This window comes from Vombatus ursinus, unplaced genomic scaffold (assembly GCF_900497805.2).
Source record: "Vombatus ursinus unplaced genomic scaffold, bare-nosed wombat genome assembly UNPS02000749.1, whole genome shotgun sequence".
Taxonomy (NCBI): Eukaryota; Metazoa; Chordata; class Mammalia; order Diprotodontia; family Vombatidae; genus Vombatus; species Vombatus ursinus.
The window spans coordinates 8740678-8763849 of record NW_020940527.1 but is presented as its reverse complement, the minus strand read 5'-3'; the positions used below and the strand labels follow the sequence as shown (position 1 = coordinate 8763849).

General features: G+C 43.0%; 1 protein-coding gene across 4 annotated transcripts in view; it reads left to right on the top strand.

Moving 5' to 3' along the window:
- The window catches only part of DLG5 (discs large MAGUK scaffold protein 5), a 151845-nt gene that overhangs the window by 120311 nt on the left and 8362 nt on the right, over positions 1 to 23172 (top strand). For all 4 annotated transcript variants that reach the window (XM_027858926.1, XM_027858915.1, XM_027858923.1 and 1 more), the window contains 12 exons: positions 1663 to 1795; positions 5211 to 5355; positions 6720 to 6841; positions 8377 to 8466; positions 8885 to 9053; positions 12459 to 12621; positions 13610 to 13743; positions 15739 to 15903; positions 18268 to 18451; positions 19762 to 19910; positions 20596 to 20766; positions 22853 to 23046. In XM_027858926.1, the coding sequence (XP_027714727.1) occupies positions 1663 to 1795; positions 5211 to 5355; positions 6720 to 6841; positions 8377 to 8466; positions 8885 to 9053; positions 12459 to 12621; positions 13610 to 13743; positions 15739 to 15903; positions 18268 to 18451; positions 19762 to 19910; positions 20596 to 20766; positions 22853 to 23046 (1819 nt within the window). The remainder of the gene's footprint in view (positions 1 to 1662; positions 1796 to 5210; positions 5356 to 6719; positions 6842 to 8376; positions 8467 to 8884; positions 9054 to 12458; positions 12622 to 13609; positions 13744 to 15738; positions 15904 to 18267; positions 18452 to 19761; positions 19911 to 20595; positions 20767 to 22852; positions 23047 to 23172) is intronic.

The following is a 23172-nucleotide window of genomic DNA, read 5'->3' as shown; positions in this document are numbered from 1 at the left end:
GGCTAGGCTCAGTGATGGGCCAGATGGAAAGAGACGTAATACCTATTCTTAGGCAGTTTGTAGTTTATAGTCTTGTTGGAGAGTTAAAATGTCCATATGTGAAAGAAATAATGATATGCCAGTATATACCAGAGCGTCAAGAGGAGTAGAGACAAGAGGTGCCGTGGTTTAGGGAGTGGAGAGGTAAGAAAACAAAAAAAAATGGTTTGTTGAGCCAGAGTTGTCTTTTTAACCAGATGAAAAATTCAGAACAAACTCACACTGTATTCTCATTTATACTTAGCACAGTGCCTGGCACATAGTAGGTGCCTCATGGTTCTTGATTGACTGAATGACTGAGTTACATATGTTTGCATCATTGCTTGTTCCTTTTCCCTTCCTTCTTCCTCTTTCCCTTTTCCTTCTCTTCTTCCTCTCTTGACTTTCCTTTCTTCTTTTTCCCCCTTCCTTTTCCTCTCTCCTTCCACTCCTCTCCCATCAGTTTAACAAGAATTTATTAACCACCTACTATGTGATGGACACTGAGGATACAAAGAAGAAAAACAAAGTGTTTCCCATCCTCAGGGAGCTTACATTCTATTAGGGGGTGGGATTTACATAGAAAATTAAGTACAAAATATAAAAAAAGTAATTTTTATGGGGAGAGAAGTAACAATTGTGGGGAAGAGATCCTATCAAAGGATCAAGATAGTTCCTGTAGGATGTCTTATCTGCACTGGCCTTCAAAGGAAGCTACAGATTCTAAGAGCTGGAGAGAGGAGGGAATATGCTCCATATGTGGGAGATAACCTGCTCCAAGATGGAAGAACACCTGGCAGCTTGGTTTAGCTGAAAAGTAGGTAGAGTTCAGAAAGGAGAGCAAAACTCAATAAGCCTAGAAAGTAGACTGAGGCCATATTGTGAAAGGCTTAATAATCAGAGGAACTTGTATCTGATCCTAGGGGCAAGAGGGAGAAGTTGAAATATCGCAGGTGGAGGAATGACGTCATACTTGTACTTTAGGATTATCACTTTGGTGGCTGTGTGGAGGATGATTTTACTTTTCGCTTCCCTCGTCTATCCTTCCTCCCCCTTTTTTTTCCTCCACTCTGTCCTCCTCCCTCTTCCTTCTGGCTCCCCCTTCTCCTTTCTCTCCACCTTCCTCTGCCCTTCCTCCCTTCTATTTCCCCCTTCCTTTTTCCCCTTTCACAGTCAGTGGATATTTTTTTTTTTATGAGTCTCTTTCCTGTTCCATTTTCTTCTTCATCTTTTGTAAAGTCAGTTGCCACTTTTCCAGTTCAGGAAGTTGTGGTGGGGGTCAGGAGGGGTCTAATGGCCCTGTGTTACAAATTACTTCTCCATAGACCTTCAGTCCCAGAGAGGACCATTCGAACAAGAATAAGGTTGAGCTATGTTAGTACATTTCTTTCATCAGATATTCTCTGGCTTGGGACCTTATTTTCTGAAATCTTTCTCCAATCCTGAAAACCACGCATACCCAGGTTTTTGACACCCTAGGAGTAAAGCTTGGGTGGCCCATTCAGATAGGAAATAATCATGACCTAGAACAGAGCCCCAATGTAGAAAGCATTCTGGCTTTGTGGGGGAAAAGGACTACATTTGTAAGCCTCCACTCCATCATTCCTTGGCTCCACTGGAATATCTCTTATCCCTGGTTTCTAGGCACAGAAATACACTCCAGCCCCTGATGAACACTTTACTCCAGAGCTCCAGGAATGGATCCCTTATTCTCCGAAGCGGTCCTCCAGGCACAGTGATGGCTTCATCCCTATTTACTCTGGTGGAGTATCTGCAGGTGAGTGCTTTCAGGACCGTGGAGTTTGGTAGGAAAGGACACCATGTTCCAGGCACACACTAAAAGAGGAAGTTACCTTTTTTAGTCAGTAGTCTCCTTGAGAACTGCCCAGGTGCCTGAAAGGTAACACTCCCTTGTCCTTCATATTTACTTCAAATTTTTGTGATTTCTCTTTCTTTTTACAGTATATCCACATCAACAGTTTAGGCACACAATATACAGAAGCAAGATACCAGGGCTTGGATAAACTCAAAGATCCTAGCTCTTGGGGCAAGAACTCGTTATTTGAAAATGTGACAAACGTGGAAAGTAGGCTGGCAGAAACTGGGTATAGATCAAAATTTCACAATATATAACAAGACAAACTCCAAATGCATACACAGTTTAGACATGATATCATAAACAAATTAGAGGAGCATGGAAGAAATTACCTGTCAGATTATAGGAGAGGGGAAGCGTTCATGAGCAAAGAAGAGATGAGATAGAGAGGTTCACAGGAAGTAAAATGGATAATTTTGATTACATAAAATTAAAAAGTTTTTGCACAAAGAAAACCAATGTAGCTAAAATTAGGAGAGAAGCAGGATATTGGGTGGGGGGGAGAGTCTTTGCAGCAAGTTTGACTGATAAGAGTCAAATTGTGTTGAATTAGTAAGAATAAGAGCCATTCCCCTATTCAAAGATATGAATGGGCAGTTTTCAAGAGGAAGAAATTCAAACTACCAATAGCCATATTAAAAATGCTCTAAATTACTAATTATTAGAGAAATGCAAATTAAAATAACTCAGCTTCTACTTGTCAACCATCAGATCGGCAAGGCTGACAGAAAAGGAAAATCACAAACACTTGAGGATCTATGGAAAGACACACAAGATAAGGCAACTGGTAGTGTAATGGAAAGAGTCCTAGGCTTGGAGTTAGGAAGATCTGAGTTCAGATCAGACACTCATTGTGTGACCCTGGGCAAGTCACTTCATCTCTGTTTGCCTCAGTTTCCTCAGCTGTGAAATGGAGATAATAATAGTACCAACTTAGAATTATTGTGAGGATCAAATGACATATTGTTTGTAAAGTATTTAGCACAGTGCCTAGTACATAATAGGTGCTATAAAAATGCTTATTCCTTTCCCTTCTCCTTAATGAATTGTTGATGGAGTTGTGACTTGGTCTGGCCATTCTAGAAAGCAATTTGGAATTATGGCCTCCAAAGTCATTAAGCTATGCATCCCCTTTGACCCAGCAATATTAGTTTTTTACCCCAAAGAGATCAAAGAAAGAGGAAAAGGACCCAGATGTACAAAAATATTTATAGCAGCTCTTTTTATGGTAGCAAAGAATCAGAAACTAAGGGGATGGCTATTAATTGAGGAATGGCTGAACAAATTTTGGTATATATAACTGTAATGGAATTCTATTGTGTTGTAACCAATGAGGAAAGGGATGATTGTAGAGAAGTCTGGGAAGATTTGTATGAACTGATGCAGAGTGAAGTGAGCAGAACCAGGAGAACAGTTTATACAATAACAGAGCCAATCTTGAAAGACTTAAGAATTTTGATTAACATAATGAACAGGCATGATTCTGAGGACTGATGATGAAGCATGCTACCAACTTCTTGCCAGAGAAGTGATGGACTCAAAATGTAGAATGAATTTTTGGGTGTGGTTAATGGGGAAATTTGTTTTGCTTGACTATGCATGTTTGTTTCAGGGGTTTTGATTTTTGGGGATAAGGGTGATAAGGGGAGAAAATAAATGCTTATTAATTGAAAAAATAATAATAATTTTTAAAAATATCCTGTGGTGGCTAGGTTCAGGGGCTAGAAAGAAACTTCTGGAGTTAGCATGGTTTTCCCATTAGGTACAAGTTAAATGGTGAGCACTTGCTACGTTAGTCACAGACCTTGAGATAAATTGTCCCCCTTCCTCCCTTTGGCTGATATAATGCTGTGTGATTTTAGGGCAGCCCTGATATCCAGAGCTTCCAACCTTGCATAAACTCAGCTGCTGGGATAGGTTGGAGTAGATGCCTTTTTAGGTCCCATCCAACTTTGAGAGTCTCAGATTCCCTATGATATTTCAAATAATCAGACTCCTAATTAGGTTCCCTCTATTATGGCTTCTCTTGACTATTAAGGTCAATGAAGAGAAAGAGATCTTGGATATTTTACCTGCATGTTGGAAGTAGGACTTTGGGGGTCTTAAACTGTCTTGAAAAAAAAAAAAACAAAAAACGAGAACTAAGCTGTTAACCATATGAAAAAATGCTCTGAATCCCCAATAATTAATAATAACAATTATGGTTACTCTGAAGTTACACCTCAAATCTATCAGACTGGCCATGAAAACTGCTGGAGGGGCTGTGGGAAAACAGGCACATTAATGCACTATTGGTGAAGCTCTTTTAGTCCAGCCATTATGGAAAGCAATTTGGAATTATGCCCAGAAAGTTATTAAGTGGTACATATCTTTTGACCCAGTTATATTACTTCTCGGCCTATACCCCAAGGAAATTGAAGAAAGGGGAAAGGGAATTATGTAGAAAAATGTTTATAGTAGTTCTTTTTGTGGTATCCTAAAATTAAAAATTAAAGAGGTATCCTCCTATTGGAGAATGACTAAAGAAATTATCTGAATGTAGTGGAATATCATTGTGCCGTAAGAAATGATGAAACAAATAGTTTCAGAGGAAGACTGGGAAGACCTTTATGAACTGACCCAAGAGAAATGAGCAGAGTAAGAACAATTTGTACAATAATAACAATGATATAGAGGAAAACAGCTTTGAAAGACTTTGAAACCCTGATCAACACAATGATAAATCACTGTTGTTTTTTTTTTTTAAATTTTTTTTTTAGGCAATTGGGGGTTGAGTGACTTGCCCAGGGTCACGCAGCTAATAAGTATCAAGTGTTTGGTCTGAGGCCGGATTTGAACTCAGGTCCTCCTGACTTCAGGGCCGGTGCTCTATCTACTGTGCCACCTAGCTGCCCCCTAAATCACTGTTCTAAAAGATGGTAGATGAAACATTGCACTCTCATCCTGTCAGAGCTGTGATGATTTTAAAATGGAATCTGAGGCAAGAGAATGAAGCATTGTCTGACTTTATCTCCTAAGAGCCCAAGTCTTCCCTTGGAACTCTCTTCCCTGTAAAGTTAGCCATAAGTTAGTAAAATAAAGATGGAGAGATGCAGGAGAGGCCAGTTACGACTGGGTTTGCCCCTGTGGTCAGGAATTATGTTAATACTAATAACGACTAGATAATGTCTATAAAGAATTTTTAAACTTTAAAATGTTACACAGATGTCAACTGTTGTTACTGTTACTATTAATCACCATTACTGAGAAGTCACAGTGAATGTAAATGAAGAGAGACGCTGTGAGGTGATAGTTTTTCTTCTGGCCCCCTTTTCAGGTACTGTTCCAAGGAATTTAGCCCCCTGCCCTGCAGTGACTGCCATCATGAGGAACCCTATCTACACAGCTTGGAGCCATAGAGTTCACCCCAACAGCTGCCAATCTGCTGCCAGTCAGATGCACCATCAGCACTTGCATCCCAGGTATGCGCTCAGGAGGTTATGAGAGGTTCCCTTGCCAGATGGAGACTTAAGGACCAGAGAGGTTGAGACTTGTTCCCACATTGTACTTGGAACATAGTGCACATAGTAGGTGCTTAATAAACATTTATTGGCTATTGACTAGTATTCCATGGGCCAAGATGTGAGTGCAAGCCCTTTGCCTCCCAGTTGTCTGCTTCTCCTTGTAGCCCCAGATGCATGCCATTGCTTCCATCTATAAAAAGGTCCTCAGTCAAGAAGAGTTGCTTTGCTTTGCTACCATTTCTAGGGGTAGTGGACAGAAAGTGGCTGGGAAGCAAGCTGGCTTCAGATCCTCTGTCTTGACCTTGTTCGCTCTGTGAACTTAAGTCACTTGGCCACTCTGAGCCCAGTTCCACCGTGTCTAAAATGGAAATCATAATGCTTGTAGTTCCTACCTTTTAGGCTTATTATGAGGCTCGAAGGAGACAGTGTTTATATGTAAACTGCTTTGCACACCTGAAGGCACCGTGTAATGTCATCTGCTGTCATCATTTTTTATTATTATCCGCTGTTCTGGCAGAATGGACTAGGCAGACTGAAAAGAATAGGAAGGAGAATCTGTTAGGGGTGGTTTTAATAAACTCTTCTTCCAGGACATCTCTGTGTTTGGAAGGTCAGGGAGCAAAGTCTATCTACTGGGAAATTATGTCATTCTGGGAAAAGTCGTTGATTGGGGTCATGTACGGCCCTTCACTAGATTACCTCTAAGTCAGTATAACATTATATAGTAATAACATTAGATTTGTATAGACCTTGATCTTTATCTAAGCATCTCACCTCTGCTGGCACTGATCCTTAGAACCCTGTGAGATAATTGGAGCAATATTATCATTCTTGTTTGTCTAGTAAGGAAACTCAGGCTCAGGGAGAGCTCTTTGCAGTTGGGAACATCACTTACAAGTTATTAACAAATAAGTGTGTTAATTCTAAGTCCAGTTTTCCTGTACCCTGACTCATATGTCAGAACTCTTTTGCTATCTTAGGGAGGACTCTGTTAGGGACCTATGACTGTTAATGCTCCTTCTGTAGCCAGAGGGCAGGCAGGTAGCGCGGTGGATAGAACACTGGGCCTGGAGTCAAGAAAACTCCTCTTATGAGTTCAAATACAGCCTCAGACACTTATTAACTGTGTGACTCTGAGCAGGTCACTTAACCCTGTTTGCCTGAGTTTCCTTATCTGTGAAATGAGCTGGAGAAGGAAATGGCAAACCACCCCAGTATCTTTGCCAAGAAAACCCCAAACAGGGCGACGGACAGTCAGGCATGAACAGCAACAAGCCTTGACTGTCGTCTTCAAGCACCTAACTGCTTTGCTTTTCATGCAGCGCACAACACCAGGGCCGCCTGAGCCTGGACCTAAGTCACAAGCACTCCAGCGACTACGCAGAGACCTCAAGGACAAGAACCTCTCATGGGTCCAACTCATTACCATCTAGTGCCCGACTTGGTAACCATATCTCCAAGTAGAGTTTTTAATTTTTGTCCCTGAAGGTTTTAGCAAGTAGACTTCTGTGACCCTTTCCAGGAAACCTTGTAAATACCAAATTTAGTATCTTGTGCAGCTTTTTACCTCGTCTGTGGGATTTTTCTTTGTTTGATTGTTTATGTCTTTGTGGATCAAAATAGAATGATCACGGTGGTGTGTGGTTGTCTCTCCCGAGATGAGGAGACGGGACTATTTCTAGGACTGTGTGCCAGTGTAGCAACAGAATTTACTTATATCATATGCATTCAGATCTCTTTCCTTTTGTGATTGTCTGCACCCATGAAGCCAATCCGAGGACCAGTGTACTATTTGCAGGAGTAATGTCTTATGCGTCTCTCCCCCAAGATTTTTAGATATTTCTGGGGCCTTTATACCCCTGTGGAAATTTAAGATGATGATGAAAAGGGGCATATCTGCTTCTGAGTAAAACATTTGTGGAGTTAAGTTTGCTTAGTGCCAGTGTGCTTATTTGGGGCATAGCCTGCCCTAGAGTCCATGGAGGAGTTACCGAGTTAAGCCTGAGAATGCTGAGCCCTGAAGTTGCTCCTTGGCCCACGACTAGTTGTAGATGAGTTGCATATGAAGGATTTGAGAACTTTTAGAAATAACTAGAGAAATATGGATACTATAACTTTTTTTTTATGAGATAATTGTCATTTACCTGATCATAGATGCAAGGTGAGTATTTGGCTATTAACCATAAGCTAAGGTGAGGTTTTTCATAGAGAGGATTCAGCTGCTGACCTAAGAAAGATTGGAAGAGGACAGGTAAAAGAACACATTTCAGGATTGGTCAGAGAGAGACTTTAGCCCTGTCCATTGTCACTTGTTGCTGGGCAGGTTGGTTAGCCAATGAAAAGCTAGAGTGTGTTCCTCTAGGTCTTAGGGAAATTAAACACCACCCCCCCGTCACCTAAGTCTGTGCATGTGAGAGTAAATAAGTCAACTGCAGCCCAAGGAGAGAGCATGGGAAGAGTTGGGGGTTTGTTCTTTGCAGCAAATGATGGGGGTGGGCATCAATGTCTTTGCTAAGATTTGAACTACTGTGGCCTTCAGGGAGAAAAGAGAGAACTAGTTATCCTGATAATTTGGAAAACTGTTATTGTCCTTTGGGCTTGAGATTTGACTTGAATGTTCTTGTCCTTAGAGCATTTGGTGCTAGGATACTTTATTCCAGAACAGTGGGTTAAATTTCCATCTTTCTTGATGTCCATTTTATTCTGTTTTTTTTTTTTTTAATATTTGGACCATTTTGAGGGAATTGGCAGGATCAGACTTAGTCAAATGTAGTTTTCCTGTAAGCTACAAATACGGTGTCCTGAGCTGTGTGTCTTTGGATACTGACTTTCAGAGCAAGAGTGTATGTTTCCTCCTGGAATTTAAATTTCTTGTCTTTGTTACTTCTAGTGTCAAGAACCCTATATGACGCATAGTAGGTGCTCAGGAAATGCTTGTTGAGTTGAATTGTGAAACTTCTTTGTGATTTAAAAAAACAGGATCTTCGAGTAACTTACAGTTTCGGACAGAACGCATCAAAATTCCGTTAACACCAAGATACCCCCGATCTGTCATGGGCTCTGACAGAGGTAAGATGGGAATCCCCTTTCTTCTCTCTCCCGTTGCTTCCTGTTATTTCCTGCTTTTCCTAGGTTTCCCGATTTTAAAAAAAAATTTTAAACTGATGTTGGGCAACCATTCATCTACAGTTGGGTTGGGATGAGGAGGAGATAAAAAAGAGAGGAGACACAACTCTTCTTCTCAAAGAGCTTACTGTCTAGTTGAGGATATTGTTTGAAATAATAGTTAATGATCATAGGCTAATGATGAAAAACTGCCCTATGTGGTACACGTTATGTAGTGATCAGGAGCCCACTGGAAAAAAAGGACACCACTGAAGCCAGAGTAGCTTTTTGGAGGCTGTGTGCCTGGACCCAAGGGGTTAGCCTTCAGCTCTGAATTCCATTGAGCATAGAATAAATGTTTGATCTTCCTCTCTCTGTGCAGGTTCATTGTCCCATTCTGAATGTAGCAGCCCTAGCCTGATCACTCCTCCCCAGTCACCCCTGAACCTAGAGACCTCATCTTTTGCCAGCAGCCAGTCCCAGAGCTCACTCTCCACGCTGCCCAGGATCGCCATCAGTCCAGCATCAATAGGGGAGCGAAGGAAGGACAGGTAAGTGTGGTTATTGCTGTTTCTTTGGGAATCAAGTGGAAAAACATGATCTAATTGTCACGAAAAACTGGGAATGGTCTTGTCTTCTGTTATTTAGCCCAAGGCTGGTCTGCTGTTAGAACAATCGCTCAGCAGATTTTAATTAAGTACTTCTTATGCATGGAAGTACTGTTTTTACCTGTTGGAAAGTGAGGTAGAACACAGGTTTAGGGCATATTTTTGATGGAGCTTGTTGTACTTAAAAATCAACAAACTGCATATTTAAAGTATCATAGTTTTAGAGCTAAAAGAGCCATAGAATCATCAAGTTCAGCCCTCTCATTTTATAGATGAGGAAACTGAAGCCCCCAAAGGTAAAATTACTTGTCCAAGGTCACCCAGGTAGGAAGTGGCAAAACTGAGACTCCATGTTCAGCACTCTTCACTGTGTCCTGTGCAATATGAGAGGGAGAGGGAGGAGGAGCATGCTCTGTCCAGATATAAATATGCCCAGGATAAGTTATGGTCCTTACTAAGATGCTGTCTTTGTCTCCTCTGAGCTCTCTGATATCAGCTGAACCTTCTCTGCATCATTGATCTCCATACTCAATCCTAGCACAATTCTTTGGAATATTAAAAAGTAGAGTCTGTAGGGGCTTTGAAATCAGTTGTTTTAGTTCCTGCCATAGCACGAGCCATTTGAATGGGACTCTGATTTGAGGCTAGAAGTCTTTCTTGGGGTATAATTCATTTCCTTCTTTGCTGGCCTTTATGGTCTTTCCTGTCACTGGACAGTAAGAAAGTGTCTTTTGTTTGTGGAGACTAGGTCTCCCTATCTCTTGGTCAGTAGCACTCTGATCTTGAGCTTTGACCGGATCTTTTTCTCACCAGATCACCTGGCCTGGTAGTTCCTCCTCCCCCTGCCCCCCAGTCCCATCCCATTTAATATTAGTGTCACCCTATTTATGTTGAACTTAGGGCAGATAGCAGATTGAGTTCCCAGTTCCTGACGCTAAGAGGTCCACCGACCTCAGCCTCTCCAGTAGCCAGGTTGTTAGTTGGCTGCAGTTGATTCTTAAATCACTCTTAGATCAGGTTAACTTTAAGGCTGTTTTAATGCTCATCTTGATGTTTTGGTCTGTACCCGCCACCCCTAAAGTGCTTGTGCCTTCTCTGTTTTCTGTTGTTTATCCAAACTGGAAACTCACAAGATTGTTTTTAAAAGGATTTGGGGCTGGAGTGGGATCCTAGAAATGATTAGATGAGATTGTAAGCTCCTTGAGGGCAGGGACTGTCTTTTGTCTCCTTTCCTATCCCCAGCTCTTAGCATTGTACCTGACACTAAGTAGGTCCTTAATAAATGTTTGTTGTTTATTGATTGATTCAGTAGGCATGGTAGGATTGAAAGGGCTCTGGACTGACTGGTTGTCTGGAGACCTAAGTTTTGTCAGTGAATAGCAAATTATTTACCCTTTCTGAACTTCAGTTTTCCTGGCTGTAAAATAAGGAGTGGGTGGGTAATGGGGGATTAGATGAAGTTCCCTCCAGCTCTAAATTTGTAAGATTCTATGATTACGCGTTAAAATATCTGATACGTAAAGTGTAGTAGAAATTCAGAGGGCAGCCAGGTGGTGCAGTGGATATAGTGCCCAGTCTAGAGTCAGGAAGACTTATCTTAGTGAGTTCAAAAATGGCCTTAGATACTTACTAGCAGTATGACCTTGGGCAAGTCATTTAAACTCATTTGCCTCAGTTTCTTCATCTGTAAAAGAACTGGAGAAGGAAATGGCAAACCACTCCAGTGTCTTTGCCAAGAAAACCCCAAATGGGGTCATGAAGAGTCCTCAGACAGGACTGAAAAACAGAAAGAAATTCAGATAAGGGAGAGATTAGTATTGGTTGGAATTCTTGGGAAAAGTTTCTTGGAGGAGCTGGTATTTAAAGCTTGAGTATTATCTGGATAATTAAAGATGAGATGGAGAAGATTCCAGGCAGAATCTTAACTTTAAGATGACTAGTCAATCAATAAGCATTAATTAATAAGCATATTAAGTGCCTACTATCTGCCTGAACTCTAGACTAGGAAGTCTAGAGGGACACATTTCAAAGAATAGAATAAATCACTATGTATAAGGACCCTACAATCCAATGGAAAAGAACAGCACTAACCCCAGGAAGTTGACTTTGTACAGTAAACTTAGCATTGGGAGGGAGAAAGGAAGAGAGTGGTTTGCCACCCAACTGAGCCAATCAAAGGATTGTTTCCAGTCAGTGAGCATGTCATGAAGAGCTGTACTGTGGGGCTAGATACCTAAAATCTGGATGCCATGTTTTCTGACCTCAGGTAGTCCCAATCTTAAGGTGAAATGTTGCTTGGTGGTCAGAATAAAAATGGGATGTCATGATGTGGAAAAATAGCCTATCTTGGTTCTTTTGTCCTCCTGCTCCTCCTCTTCCTTCTGTTACATTTCTCAATGTCTGTTGTTCAGTGTCTGAGTTTTTCTTTTCCTTCTTTCCTGAATCTTCTGCCCCTTCCAGATATCTGTACCGTAATAGATCTTTTCTGAGACTTCCTGTGGCTCCCAGGCCTAGGTTCTCCTCCCTAAGGAGTTTGAGGTTGGCCTGACTGACATAAGGTTCTCCTCCAGCAGTATTGTGCACTTCTCCTTGTGCCTGTTTGACACGTTTGGATAATTTCCCCAGGGAGCATTTGCATGGTAATTGTGATGCTACCATGCAAAACCGCTCTGGTATTTTTTTTTAAATTATTTTTAATGGCTTGGGTTTGTGATGGCTTAATTCCTATGATTGATTTGCATCACCTTGCATAGTTGGCAAATATAAAAATGAATTCTTCTGGATTGCTTCCCCTGGATTGACCTCATCCTGAAAGTTATCCTGTTTTTCTAGTCTTAAATTCCCTCCCCCTTCCTAGCCCTCCCAACATTTATAAACTATATGGTTCAGGGACGCTTCCAAATTATGGTTTGTAAATTACATATTATATAAGGCAACTACTTACATATATAATATGGATTGTCATTTTCTTTCCTCCTTTTCGAGTTTATAGTTTGTATTGACCATACTTTTTGTTGTGTTCTCAGTTAATCCACATCTTTAGGACTGTGTACCTTGGTTTCTGTGGGGTGGTGCCATTTTTTTTTTCTTGCATGAGGTTTCAGGAATGTGTACAATCTGTTATGAAAGGGATGGTCATCACATTTCCATTTACTGTGGTTGTCACCCATCTCCTAAATATTTATTTGATTTTTCTTGATAAGGGGATGCCGTGACGTCTGGTTTTTTCCTTGTAGCCCATTGCATGTCTGTTTTGTGTCTGTCTTTGATCTGTGATTAAGAACCATTCTGTCCAAAGTGTGCCTTTGGGGTGAAAGCCTACTTGGGATTGTTTCTTCCTTTGTAAAGGCCTTACATGGAGGAGCCTCGCCATGTCAAAGTGCAAAAGGGTTCAGAGCCACTGGGAATTTCCATAGTGAGTGGTGAAAATGGCGGAATCTTCGTTTCGAAAGTAACTGGAGGAAGCATTGCTCACCAGGCTGGCCTGGAGTATGGTGATCAGTTATTGGAGGTAAGAATTGACCTCCCTTGAGGGAAATCTTCTCATTTTGCAAACTTTTCTTCCAGTGACCTGGAAATGGAAGCACCTTATGTCACGATGATGATCAAAGCCCTTGTATCTCTAGACCCTCCGCAGGGACCAAGTAGAGATCTCCATGGATGAGATTCTTCCCTCTGGTTTATCTTCACAGGATATGAGCGAGAAACAACCTCAGAGGCCATCTACTGCAACCCCTTATTTTACAGCTAAGGGAACTGAGGTCCAGGCAGGTGAAGTGATCTTTCCAAGGTCATATAGGAAATGAGCATCAGAGGCAAGATTTGAACCCGGGTCCTTTGACTCCAGAACTCTTTCCATTGTACCTCACTGCCTCCTTGCTGTCCCTGATGGTGTGACTGGGTCTGTTCCGTTACAGGGCTTGGCAGGATGGGTCAGAGGTTGTGATCTGCTGACCTAGCTTTTAAAATCCCAAGTTCTCCTTTGTGCCGTGTTGAGTTTTAAGGAGACGGAGTTAGGAGAGGCATCCAGGATAGATCACAGAATACCTTTTGAAGACACTGGGGATGCTTAGACTGATGGCAAGACCCACGGGGCCCATGAGAGCCATCATCAAGTGTTTGAGGGAAGGTTGTGCGGAAGAGGGCTTAATTTTGTTCTTTTAGAATCTCGAACAGTGGGGATGAAGATTCAGAGGGGCCAATTTAGGCCTGGCGCCCGTAGAAACTTTCTGCCGCTTAGAGTTGTCTAGGAGTGGATTGTTCTCTCTTGTTCTCTCCTCCTCCATGGAAGTCAGGCAAAGGATGGATGAGCATCTGTTTCAGATTCTTTTTGCGTAGGTTCTGGACTATAGGGAGCTGCCTATCAGAGCCTGTGGTCCTAGAATAGCTTTGATATTTTTTGAAATGACAAAAAGCGGTATCAACCTCCCAGCTCTCCTAGGGTTTGTCAGGACCTTCTTAACGTCCCCCCCCCATGATCCGTTTGTTTTCTCTTTCAGTTCAATGGCATTAACTTGAGGAATGCGACAGAGCAGCAGGCGAGGCTGATCATCGGTCAGCAGTGTGACACCATTACCATCCTGGCCCAGTATAACCCACACATGTATCAGCTTGGAAACCACTCCCGGTCCAGGTGAGAGCAGCTCCCTCTCCGAGATGGACCACCATTTGGATGGTGATGAGACTGAGGGTGGGAAAGTGTCAGCGGGAAAATGTGATTAAAGAAGGAGGAGGCCACATGTTTAGTGGATAGAAGGCAGGAAAAGAGGGGAAGGAACAAGCGTGTATAGAGTACCTGCTCTCTGTCAGGCACCGTGCTGACTATTTTACAAATATGATCTCATTTGATCATCACAACAACCTGGGAGGTAGGTGCTAGCCTCACCCTCATTTTACAGTTGAGAGAACTGAAGCAAGAAGAGACTAAGTGACTCGTCCGAGGTCGCACAGCTGGTAAGCGTCCGAAGCCAGATTAGAGCCCCTGACTCCAAGCTCAGTGTTCTGTTCACCCGACCACGCTGGACTTGTAGTTGGGAAGCTGTAGGGTCAGAATCCTACCTTAGATACTTGCTAACTGTGGGGTCCTGGGTAACTTGGTTAACCTCTTTTTGATTCAGTTTCATTATCTGTGAATGGAGAGGTGGATCCTCTGACCTCTGAGGTCCTTTTCAGCTCTAAATCTTTGATCTTAGGATTTGGTGTGGCTTGGTCATTGAATGGATCCAGTGTGCTTCTTGTTCCTTGACTTAGTGACTCTATCCACTGGCTAATGTCCTACGCTTGGGGGGAGAGGGAGAAAAACAATCATAGGTTTAAAGATTTAGAGCTGAAAGGAATCTCAGAGGTCATCTTGTCCAGCCTTCTCATTTTACAGATGAGGAAACTGAGGCATAGGGTAAGTGACTTGCTTACAGACACAAAGCTAACAAGTGTCAGAGGTTGGAGCTGAAGCTAGGCCTTCCCAACTCCATCTACTACACCATACTTGAGATCTCCTCCATTTTAGATCTGAGAGCCCATGGTTGGGTTATCCCTGCCTCAAAGGCCCCATTCTGGGGGCACGGTTACTGGGGAATGTGGCCATGGGTCCTGCATGAATTCTCAGCCTATATGAAATGGCCTCATATTGATTAGTCATTGAACAAGTGTTTTTTGAATACATTTTCTGTGTGAAGTTCTGTGCCTAGGATAGGTCCGACGTGGCCACAAGAGAAGGTGGTATTTCATACCCTGGAGAGTAATGGTGGAAATTAAGAGAGAATCAAAGAGGGAAGGGGGTAAACCAGAGCTTTGTTCAGTCTTTTGAACTGTATATATATATTTTCTTTGTACAGGATTTTGCTTTAGGGCAGATAAAGATTGTTGGCTTAATTCTCAGTCACAGCTTAAATTTCTTTCTCCCCTTAAAAGAAAAGCCTCCATGATAGAAAAAGTTAAAAACAGTATTAGAAGAGAACTCTGAGATCATCTTGTTCAGTTTGTGCCTGGACACTGATCCCTTTGTAACCTTTATAGCCATACACACAGTCATCTGACCCTCTATTTGAGGCCCTAAAGTGATGAGAAGTTCACCGCTTCCCAAGGTAGTCCATTCCACTTTGGGGCAGCTCTAATTATTAGTAAGAATTTCTGTATGTCCTCAAACTTTCCTCTCTGACACTTCTCCCCGTGGCTCCTAATTCTTCCCTCTAGGACCAAGCCAAATATATCTAATCCCTTTTCTTTGTGACAGTCTCTGAAATGCGTAAAGACAGCTACCATGTTTCTTCCTAAGTCTTTTCTTCTCTAGGCCAAACAGACTGAGCTCCTTCCACTAGCTTTTCCATAACACATTTTTTAGGTCCTTCACCGTGCTCCAGCTTGTCTTTCTTAAAATGTAGTGCCCAGAAGTGATAGCAGTCCTGTAGAGATGTGGCCTGACTCAGAATGCACTTAGGTCCCTTCTTCTGAAAACTCTGCTTCTATTTATGCAAAACCCTTGACAATGTTAGTTTTGGGGGCTGCCATATCGCACTGTTGATTTGTGGCCGACGGTAGAGATTTGGGCTGTGGTGCTTGGGGTCTGGGGTAGTGATGGTGGTGGTGCGAAGTGTATTTTGCCCTGGCATTTTTTTTTTTCTCTCTGTAGCTCTCGACTGGACCCCGTGAGCACTCATTCCAATCCACAGGGCAGTGGGTCTGCCACTCCAGACAGCCATTCCATCATTGACACAGTGAGTGAGCAGGACGAGGGGACCATAACGCCAACATCCAAGCAAACCACACCTACCACCAGCCCTCGGAATTCCATCAGGTCAGCCGCTGGTACCTCTTTATTCATGCACCCCTCTCTTTGCTTTGAGGGAGACTCTAGATAATCAGACCATTTCTGGGCCAGGCACTTGTTCACACCGATGCAGAAATTAAAATGGATTTGAAGCAGCCGCGTACACCAAATAATTAACATCACTCTGTAGGCCAAGACTTAGTTGAAATGAACCTGGGCATCAGGTGTGAGCTTACGAGCCTTGCCATCATTTAGCTCCCCATTCTGGTCTTTCACTCAGAGATTCAGAGCGCAATCAGTTCTTACTTATCTGTGGGTTTTTTGAGTATTGACCTCTGAACCCCGTCTTTGGCCTGCCCTCAGATGCGCTGACCTTCCCAAGCCAGAAGGCGATGTTGAGCTAGTTCAGGTGTGGGTTATATTGAGACAGAAGAACTAGGGTGTGACAACACTGCCTCCCAGTGGACAACCCAGACTGTTGCGCCATGATATGTCTATTCTGTTGAACTGGGAAAACACACTTGATATTCTCACTACCATGATTTGAGGGGACAGGGTCATGATATGGCTGGGGAAAGACTAGGTGAGAGCAAAGGCAAGGTGGACTCTGGGAGGGTTATCTTCAGCTCATCTTTGATTGAGGCTCAGACTCCAAGAATGTTCATCCTGAAGGGAACCCTTAGGGATCATCTAGCTTTGTTTTTGAAAGGTTTTCAAGGTCACACAGCTCGTTTGTTGCAGAGAGAGAACTAGGCTAGAACTCAGGTGTCCTAATTCTCCTAAGCTCATTAAAAAAATTGTTAAAAACTTTATTTCATTTTTTAAATTAAATGCTCTGTTGATATTATTTTAGAAAGCTTTTACTTCCTTCTCATTCCCCTGTCTCCTGCTGAACCCTCCCTCACAACATAGTTTGTTACAACTAAGTTCATTCTGCTCCTACTGTCCCCACCTCTCCACTTTACCTACAGCTCACTGGCAACACAATTAGATAATGTATTGGGTCCCCACCTCTCTGCAGTGCATTGGGTCCCCATCTCTCCACTTTCCCTGCAGCTCACTGGCAACATGATTAATAATGCATTGAGCAGAGGCTTAATGTCTTTTGAGGTTATCTTCCATTATGTTAGTGTGGTCTTCAAGTGAAGGGTCTCTGGCTCTGCTTGTTCATTTCACTCTGCATATGTCCATACCAGTCATCCCAGGTTTCTTTGTATTGGTTTTTATGGTGCTGTAATATTCCACTATATTAATAGAGCAGGATTTGTTCAGTGATTCCCCATCAATGGACATCTACTTTCTTTCCATTTCTTTGCTTCCACAAAAAAGGGGTGTGACTTTTTTTTCTGAGCCAATGACACTTTATTAAAAGATTTATGGTCTCCTCTAATAAAGTGGACCTCAGATCTTCCTCATGCTCTGAGATGCCTTATTTTTTCAGTATCTTGTTATTATAGGATATGATATCCAAATATGCAAAAGAAGTATGGCAAAAACCAGAATCTCATTGGTTGATAGACCTTGATCTTCAAGGCCAAAAATGACATATTAGCAGGGGGGTCGCAGGTTGGGTAAAGTACGAGGTGTCTCTACTGACTAAATGGTCGTAAGATGGTCACCTGCTCATGTTGGATAAGAGAGAATGGTCCAGTTGCGCAAGAGAGCCTCATAACTTAGTAAACAGGTAGTGAAGACTACATTAAAGTTGGAGACCCACTAAGAACCTATCTATCCCTATGTGGTTTATGTAGAATATCAAACCTATTAATACTGATGGAAATAGAGTGGGGGTCCAAATGAATTCTCTCAGAGCCAGGAGACCCAGCATTGGGGAGAATCAGGGTTCTGCTGTGGAGGGTGAGCTGGTGGGGAAGAAGTGAAGCAACCACTGACAGATATTTTCTAAGGGGGGGATTCTCTCCTTTTCCCATTACATCACACCTCTGAGCTGGGTTCTTTTGACACTTAATTGTTAGGAACTGAGGCTATTTTTAATAATTGCTTAAGTAGAATATAATTATGAATATAAATGTGTGACAAAAGAAAATGTGAGGCTTACTTCAAGGCCAAACACAGAATATTTTTTAGATTATCTCCTGACTGTTTTCTGTCTTAGTGAGCTATACATTCATGGCTATAACCAAGGCAGCTTTTGGAACAGAAGTCCTGGTATCACAGCCTTAGATCTTTGGGTTGGAGGGAACCTCCACAGGTAGTCTGCTCTAGCCCCTGGTTTCAGGAGCTTTCTGGAAGAGGAAACTAAAGGCTACACCTTTACTTTCACCTCTAAGATCCAGGCTTACTGTACCATGGCTTGGAACCCACTTCTTCTTTGACAAAGGGTCTGTATGCGTGGTTGAGAGACAATTAACTTTCCTTCTTCCTCCAAAGGATCTTGGCAGATGCCAACAAGAGAACTCCAGAACCTCGAGTTGTCATCATCAAAAAGTCCCAGGTGGAACTCGGTGTGCAGATATGTGGCGGGAACCTGCATGGGGTGTTCGTGGCAGACGTGGAGGATGGCAGTCCTGCCAGTGGTCCTGAGGGGCTGGTACCAGGGGACCTTATACTTGAGGTAAGGACGTGAGCTAATTAAATGAAGAAATTTTTCCCCTATGGGAACCACTTGGAATCTAGGCTTCTCAACTCTTAGGGAGCCCCTGATCTGATGACTGTCCCTGTCCCTGTCAGTTCAAATGCCCCCTTCTCTGTGAGGCTGATCTCAAGCCCCTGTACTGTTAGTGTAGTCTCCCTAAAATTGCATTGTGTATATTTTGTCCGTTTTGTGCCCTCTAATAGAATGTAACTACCTTGAGGGTGAGGTCTGTCTTACTTTTACCTTATTATCCCCTAGCACAGTGCCTGGCACATAGTAGGGGCTTAAAAAATAACTTATTGATTGGTTCACTGGGACACCCATAGTCCTTGTCCTCAGGGAGCCCCGATCTAACAGGAAGGATATTCTTCCCATATTTGAGAAGCGCATTGCCTGATATTCATGGGTAGGTAGGTAGGATAAGGAAAATGTTAAGGATGTAGAAATGAGCACAAGAAACATAAGAAGATGCATGTACCAGCTTTGGAGACATCCAGTTCTTCTGAGAAGCCATGTGGGATCTAGAAAGAGGGCAGATTCTATTCATTTAATAAGTGTTTATTAAGCCCTACTACGTGCCATGCACTGTACTAGGAGTACAAAGACAAAAATGAGAAGATCCTTGCTTTCCAGGAGGTTATATTCTACTGCAGGGAATCTGCCTGTCTGCAATTAGCCATGGAGGGAGGATAGAGGGTGTTGACCAAAGATACTCAAAGGAAGAGACAAAAAGAGGCCTCGAAGTTTAAAATGGAAGGATCTGCCATCTAGGGACAGGGTGGGCAGATTCTCTCTGTTTCTGTCTCTGTTCTCTCTTGCTCCCTCTTTCTTTCTCTTCAATCTTCTCTCTTCTCTTTTCCCTCTTGCCTTTTATGTCTTTTGTTAGTCTCTCTACTCTCTTTCTCTTTCTTTTATTCTCTCCTTTTTCTTCCTTTTTCCTTCTTTTTCTTCCTTCTCCTTAGTCTTCTCTTCCTTCCTATTTTTCTCTTTTCTGTCTTGTGCTTTCTCCCTCTATTTCTTTTTCTTACCCATATCTCTCTCTCTGTCTCTCTCTGTGTCTCTGTCTCTTCCTCTCTCCCTCTTTCCTTCCCTCCCCTTCTCTCCCTCTCCCCTACTTCTTTTCCCTCCTCTCTCTTCCTCTGCCCTCCCCCCATCTCTCTTTCTCTCCTTTTGTATCTCTCCTGTCTTCTGTCTCTCTTGTCTCTCTTTCTGTCATTTGACCTTGCCTTCCTGACCCTCAGCCCTCTGGCTGTCCTCACCCCCAGTCTTCTTTTCCTTTCCCTTGGCAGTACGGTTCTGTGGACATGAGGAATAAAACAGCTGAGGAAGCCTACCTGGAGATGCTGAAACCTGGGGAAAATATTCGTGTGAAGGTGCAGTACCGCCTGGAAGATTTCAACAAGGTCAAGGACATTCCGGGAGATGGCTTCTACATTAGGTACTCGGGGTGGCCTGCCCCGTCTCTTTCATAAAACCCAAGTTGTCTTTTGGCTAGATGTGGAGTACAGCCTTTCTCTGCTCAGTATCTCCCCATCTTGTCCCTAGGGGTGGGCATAAGGATAGCTATTAATTCATCTTTAGGCTTTTTTACCTTAGTGACAAGACAAAGCTTCTCAGGTGTTTGAGGGACAAGGCAGAGCAACAGATTTGGACTTAGGGTCCAAGAAGCATAAGAGAGAGTGACTGGAAGTCTCTTGTTATCAACCCCTGGCACTGAGTTTTGATGATTCTAATGAGATGATGATTCTGAGATTTGATGATTCCCTATGATACTGGGGAACATTGGCTACAGAACATACAGTTATAACCCTTAGGGAGATCCTGTCTGATGGGGGGGGAGGGGGGTTCGTTCCCTGCTTTTGGCTGCCCTTGGGCTGGTCAGCAAGAGACAGCTTGTCCCCTGGGGGAGCTCCTGACTTAATAACCTAGTCCTTTTCTGGAGGGGGTCTCTGGCCCATCAGGAAGCATCGCACCCTGCTCTTGAGGTATCTCTTTGGATCTGATGGAAGGAGGTGTGAGGTAGCTTAGCTTTTAGGGACTGAGTGTGAAGGAACATCCCTTGGGGCTTTGGACAATAAAGGAAAGACAAGTGCTGACCCTACTCTCCTCTCCCTCTGGTCCAGGGCGCTGTATGACCGACTGGCAGAAGTGGATCAGGAGCTGAGCTTCAAGAAGGATGACATCCTCTATATTGACGACACCCTCCCCCAGGGTACCTTTGGCTGTTGGATGGCCTGGCAACTAGATGAGAATGCCCAGAAACTGGAAAGAGGCCAGATCCCCAGCAAATACATGTGAGAGGACATTTAGCTCCCGAGGGGCAGAGAGGAGAGAAAAGGGGGTGTAGAGGTGGAAGAAAATGGGCCTTTTGGTCATAGTGGAAGAGGAGAGAGTCTCTGGGTCTCCTCCTTCTGGCAGGTATGAGATAATGAGGACCTTTACTAGTAGTTTTTTTTTTTTAAATAGACCAGTGATTTTATTTGCATAGGATATCGAAGCTCCTTAATGCAGATATATACCTTTTGTGTATCTTCTTGTCTTAGAGAGTTGCCCAGTGGCCCTGAGAGCTTAAGTGAGGGTCACATAGCTATTGTGTGTCAGAGAGAGGTAAGACTCAACCTTGGTCCAGTTGACTTGGAGGCACCTTCTGTCTTTTACAAGATGGGGCCTCTGGAGTATTAGCATCAGAAGACACAATAGAAGGCAGACTGTTGGGAAAGAAGACTGGAGCGTTGGGGTCAAACTCACATAGGAAAGGGGGCCCCTAAACCAAACATAAGGATCACTACAGGCTGCATATTGACTTAGAAAAGCACACATTGGAGCAGCTAGGTGGTGCAGTGGATAGAGCACCGGCCCTGAAGAAAGGAGGACCTGAGTTCAAATCTGGCCTCAGACCAAACACTTGATGTGCACTAGCTTTGTGACAGTGGGCAAGTCACTTAACCCCGATTGCCTCACCAAAAAAAAAAAAAATTAAAAAGAAAAGCACACATCAACATTAGCTGGGTTCTACTGGATTTTTATTTATTTAGTGAACTATTACCCAATTGGATTTTGATCTGCATTGGGCTGTCCTTAGGAGTGTTGCCCAGCTGTGTTTGACAACCTTTCTCTGGAGGATATGATTATTTATTAGTGGTATGGAGGGGTAAGAGAGGAAGGAGGAGTGAAGATGACTTCAGATACTTGAACCAAGGCAACCAAAAGAGCTGATAGTGAATTCACTTCCTTTGCCCCATTCCTGGGCTTTCCATCACTCAGTGTATGAATAGACGCTCTTCCTTTTATTTTCAACCTGTCCAGTGCTCAAATATAGTGGTCTGCAGGGATTTCAAATCTCATTGAGATTCTACATAATACGGTAGGAGCCGAGTGAAAGGACAGTGCTTACGTTAACTAAATTATGCAGTTTGGGTGCGAGTCCTTCTAGCTGTGAGCCCTTGGAAAAGTCATTCAACGTTTTTAATAAAGACTATTTATATGGTATTTTAAGGTTTGCGAAGGACTGTACCCATGTGATTTCATTTGATCCTCACAACAACCCTGGGAGGGTAGGTTCTATTAATATCCTTGGTTTACAGATGGGGAAACTGAGGCTGAGAGGTTCAGGGACTTGTCCAGGGTAACACAGCTAGTAAATATCTGAGGCAGGATAACTCAGACTTTCTTGGCTCCCAAGTCCAGTGGAACTTAACCACTTCTCTGCCTAGCTGCCTCTGTAAGACTTAGTTGCCTTGTCTGGCTTAAAATCGGTGAAATATTTGCACTCTTAGGATTTTTGTGATGCTGAAATGAGCTATGTAGCACTGTGTAAACCATCAAGAGCTGTGTAAATTAAGCTGCTATTATTTATTACTCTTTTCACCAGGGGGTTGGCCGCCGGGTGATTTTAAAATTATTTTTTGACTACAGCAGCTCATGAAGCCTTCTCTTAGGGCATGAAGACGTTGCAGTCCACATCTGTGCAGCTAGTACCCACTGAGGAAGTCACAAACTGTTTAACATAGCCTTATTATCATTATAGCGTACCTTGTTTAGATGTGTATCTGGCCATAATACTGGTCAATTAATGCACCTCCAAAAACATAACTACATATGGAGAAACCTTGATTACTACCAGACAGTTTGCTTCTAAGGCACGTATTTGAACTCCTGAGACTGGTGGCCTAAAAGGAGTGGCACCTTTGTATAATGGAATGGTAGATGGTTAAACAAAGTAGCTTCAGGTGGACATATCTATTTGTAAGGCACCTGTTGTTGAAGTCCTGGGTCATGCCTGCTCTGCTATTAACTATTTGACCGTGGGTGGCACTAGACCAGATGATCCTTGAGTTTCCTGCCCACACTAACATTCAGTCGCACCTTTTCTTACTGTAGGATGGACCAGGAAGTCTCCAGGAGGCACAGCATGTCTGAAGTCAAAGACGAAAACAACTCAAAGACGTTGTCAGCCGCTGCACGGCGGTCCTTCTTTCGAAGAAAACAGAAGCATAAACGGAACGGCTCTAAGGACAGCAAAGACTTGCTGTCTCTGGACACCATCAGCACAGACTCCATTCCCTTCCTGGAGGGTAAGTGACTTTGGTGGCCTTAGAGTGGCTGTCCCTCAGGCTTCCTTTCCAGGCTAAATTATAGGCCCCTCAGGGAGCGGTTCAGCGGATGAGCACTCTTAGGTCATCACCATTTGACCCAATAAG